The 4,311-nt window shown below is 47.4% G+C and overlaps 1 protein-coding gene across 1 annotated transcript; it reads left to right on the top strand.

Annotated features, from left to right (window-relative positions):
* Positions 1-269: 269 nt before the first annotated feature.
* LOC311204575 (olfactory receptor 14A16-like) lies at positions 270-1,193 on the top strand (the record flags this gene model as incomplete). Its single annotated transcript, XM_084280984.1, has 1 exon — positions 270-1,193. One exon carries the CDS (start codon positions 270-272, stop codon positions 1,191-1,193), a length of 924 nt encoding a protein of 307 aa, XP_084137110.1.
* Between the last annotated feature and the right edge of the window lie 3,118 nt (positions 1,194-4,311).

Here is a 4,311-nt window from a genome sequence, read left to right as displayed (position 1 = left end):
TCCACAGGGGATTTAGTCTGAGATCACACCATCCTTCAATTTACTGACTGCTGCCAGGCAGGATTGAGCTCTTGAGAGCCCACAGCTGAGCCTCCTCCTCCCAGCAGTGGCACGCTCAAGGCAGCACAAAGCAGACCTCCCAAAAGGGACCTGACAAAATTCTTCCAGAGAGGCAATGTGAATTAGAAGAGGTTTTCCTCAAAGAAGAGTTCCCTAAATTCTCACTGCTTTTTTCTCCTCAGACAGGTCTCCTCACTTGTCAGCAGGAGATGTCCAACAGCAGCTCCATCAGCCAGTTCCTCCTCCTGCCCTTTGCAGACACAAGGGAGTTGCAGCTCCTGCACTTCTGCCTCTTCCTGGGCATCTACCTGGCTGCTCTCCTGGGCAATGGCCTCATCATCATCACCATAGCCTGTGACCACCACCTCCACACCCCCATGTACTTCTTCCTCCTCAACCTCTCTATTCTAGACCTTGGCTACATCTCCACCACTGTTCCCAAATCCATGGCCAATTCTCTGTCAGACACCAGGGCCATTTCCTATACAGGATGTGTGGCTCAACTATTTTTCTTTCTATTTTTGATCTCCACAGAGTTCTGTCTCCTCACTGTCATGGCCTATGACCGCTACGTTGCCATCTGCCACCCCCTGCACTACGGGACCCTCCTGGGCAGCAGAGCTTGTGTCCACATGGCAGCAGCTGCCTGGGGCAGTGGGTTTCTCAACGCTGTGCTGCACACAGCCAATACATTTTCACTGCCCCTCTGCCATGGCAATGCTGTTGACCAGTTCTTCTGCGAAATCCCCCAGATCCTCAAGCTCTCTTGCTCAGATGCCTACCTCAGGGAGATTGCAGTCACTTTGCTTAGTGCCTTTTTAGCTTTTGGGTGTTTTGTGTTCATCGTGGTGTCCTATGTGCAGATCTTCAAGGCTGTGCTGAGGATCCCCTCGCAGCTTGGATGGCACAAAGCCTTTTCCACCTGCCTCCCTCACCTGGCTGTGTTCTCCCTGTTTGTCAGTACTTCCTTCTTTGCCTACCTGAAGCCACCCTCCATCTCCTCTCTATTTCTGGACCTGGTAGTATCATTTCTTTACTCGGTGGTTCCACCAGCAGTGAACCCCCTCATCTACAGCATGAGGAACCAGGAGCTCAAGGATGCCGTGTGGAAACAGATGACTGGATGTTTCTAAGCAACAATGAACTGCTCATCTTCTGCATATCACTGGCCATGTAACTCACATTAGGACCAGTCTCTATTCAGTATGGGGTTTAGTTCCTGTTTCTTTGTTTGCCTCTAGTTTATTTAAACTGGAATATGATGGTCCAGATGCATCCCATTGCAGATACAGTATGACCCACACGCTGGGTAACGATGGGCTGTGCTCTCTTTGCATCACGTCTGCCTGAAAAGGTGCACATATTTTTCTTTCTTAAAATTTCTCCTGACATTTATTAAATATTTATAAGTACATTTTCATCAACTGAATCACTTGACCACTTGTCTGAAATGGCAATGCTTTCCCACCATGACAGAACAGGAATTTCCTTGAAGTGGAACAAACATAAAGTCAGAGAATCTTTCACAAAGTCCAACCACAGCCTAACCCTACCTAGCCCACCTCCAGACCATGTCATCAAGCACAACATCTGCACACCTTTGTAATACTTCCAGGGATGGCTACTCCACCACGTCCCTGGGCAGCCTGTTCCAATAGCTGAATACCCTTTCCATAAAGAAATTCTTCCTGATCTCTAACCTAAATCTGCCCTGGTATAATTTCAAGCCATTCCCTGTCATCCTATCGCTTGTTATCTGAGATAAGAGGCCAACCTCCACCTCTCTATATCCTTCTTGCAGGTACTTGTAGAGAGTGATAAGGTCTTCCTCAGCATCCTGAAGACTAAAACGCCCCAGTTCCCTCAGTTGATCCTCACAGGACTCGTGCTGCAAACCTTTCACTGTCTACTCTGCCATTCTCTGGACACAATCCAGCATCTCAACGTCCTTCTTTTAGCAAGGGGCTCAAAACTGGACACAGTACTCAAGGTGTGGCCTCACCACAGCTGAGTATAATGGAACAATCTCTTCCCTACTCCTGGCAGTCACACTATTCCTGATCCAGGCCTGGATGCCGCTGGCCTTCTTGGCCACCTGGGCACAGCGCTGGCTCATGTTCAGCTGACACCCCCATATCCTATACTTCTAGGGAGCTCTCCAGTCACTGCTCCAGGACTGTAACCCTGCCTGTTGTTATTGTGAGCAAAGCTCATGACCAAGCCCCATAAAGCCTTTGCCAATTGATCCAGCCTGTCCAGGTCGCTCTGCAGAGCCTTCCTGCCTTCTGCAATTAGTGTCATGTACCAACTTATTGAGGCTGCACTCAATCCCCTCGTCCAGATCCTTAATAAAGATGTTCAAGAGGATGGGCCCCAGCACTGAGCCCTGGAGAACACCACATGTGATGTGCTGCCAGCTGGATTTACCTCCATTCACCACAGCTGTTTGGGCCCAGCCTTCAGCCAGTTTCTAACCCAGCAAAGAGTATACAGCAGTCTCTGTTGGTCTGTTTTCCTTCCTTTCCCTCTGACAGTGCTGCCTGCTATCAAGCAGTGTTTGGTAAATAGTGGCCAGGGCCCAGCACAGTGCAGTAAGCTGTGCATCTCTGGGAAACTTACAGCAATTTCTTTTCAGATATGCAGCCACTTTATCAGGGTCCTGTAACTGTTCAGGGGTGAAACTCCAAACCATCGGGCATGAGAAAGTGCCTAGGTACTTGCCCATACTCTGCCACATGCCCTGCCACTCGTGATTATCTGGCCTCGGAGAACACTCTTGAGTGGTATTCATAAACCTGTGCTTAATATTTACCAAAAACTGAACCATCTGCACCAAACCTACCAAAAGCAAAATGCTAGCTTGAATATCCCAGGGATATTGAAGATTTTCAAAAACTGTTCCCAGAGCTGTTGTATTTAGCCCAAAGGGAAAGAAAGCAGCATAGTTATTTCTTTCTGTACCCCCACCATACCAGCTGCTGTTATTAACCCCTCCCTGTCCAAAGAATAGACAGGGCAGCATAATCTCATACAAATACTAGCACAAGTTCACAGTCATCAATATTACTGTGTCATAGACTGTTATCATAAAATACACTAAAATGAAGTAAGGGAACAAAAACAGGAGACGCAGCCCCGAGATGGTAAAAACTCCTGCCAGGATTGCATACAGCATGCAGTGGTTTTGCTGCTACAGCTGTGACCACAGCCTTGTGAATAAGTATCATAGCATCGTGACCAGAGACTGCTTAAACAATAGTGCTTATCACAACTTTGTCTTAATTACAATCGGGTCAGGATCAAATCTACTGTTATCCCAACATTTCGGGCCCCACGTTGGGTGCCAAAAAAACTGTTGTGGTTTTACCCTGGCTGAGAGCTGAGATCCACGCAGCTGCCTGCTCCTTAAAGGAAAAGAGCAGGGGAAGGGGGAAGAAGGGGTTGAGAGGCAAGGGAAGGGAAAAGGAAGGGGCAAATAACCCCAAAACCAAGAAACTAAAAGGCCTGTGGGTTGGGATAAGGATAGTTTACTAAGATAACAGAAAGATACAATGTAACAATGCTGACAGGACTTTAGAGCAAAAATATATGAAGCTGTTGATACACAATGCAGTTTCTCACCAAACCCACAGCTCAGGCCGTGCCACCCAGAGCCGTCCCAGAACCCGACCGTCCCCCAAGAACCGCGCGTTCCGGAGCCGCCCCAGGCCTTCCTCCCGTCAGCCCCCGATATCCTGGGCAGGACGTAATTGGCGTGGAATACTCTCTTTGGTCAGTTGGGTCACCTGTCCTGGCTTTGCTCCTCCTTTCTCATGAAGAGCTGAGAAAGTCCTTGACTGTCTGACAGCAACTAGAAACATCAGGGTGTTATCAGCACTACTCCTATTTTTAGTCTCAAACACAGCATTCCATCCGCTGCTACAAATGAATTTAACTCCATCCTGACCAAAACCAGGACACATGGTGTTAAGGATTCCCGTTGCAGAAGGTGACCAGCCAAATAGAGTATCCCACCAGTTATATTTTCCATCTTGTTCTACTTTCTTTAAAATCCTTCTTATCCCTTTTTCATGATGGTGGACAGTTAGAAGAGTCTCCTGTCCTTTCTTTTTGATCTCTTCTAGTATACGTTGGAAATCTTCATGTTTTAACAGGTTTTTTATATTCTTTATATTCAATCCTATGGGAGTAGGGAGTACCGTTTTTGATAAAGTGAGATCAGATTTTAAAAATTGGTGAGTGATGATTGGG

Source organism: Gallinula chloropus (genome assembly GCF_964237585.1).
Source record: "Gallinula chloropus genome assembly, contig: HAP1_SCAFFOLD_137, whole genome shotgun sequence".
In the NCBI taxonomy this organism is placed as follows: Eukaryota; Metazoa; Chordata; class Aves; order Gruiformes; family Rallidae; genus Gallinula; species Gallinula chloropus.
This window is presented reverse-complemented; position numbering and strand designations above follow the sequence as displayed.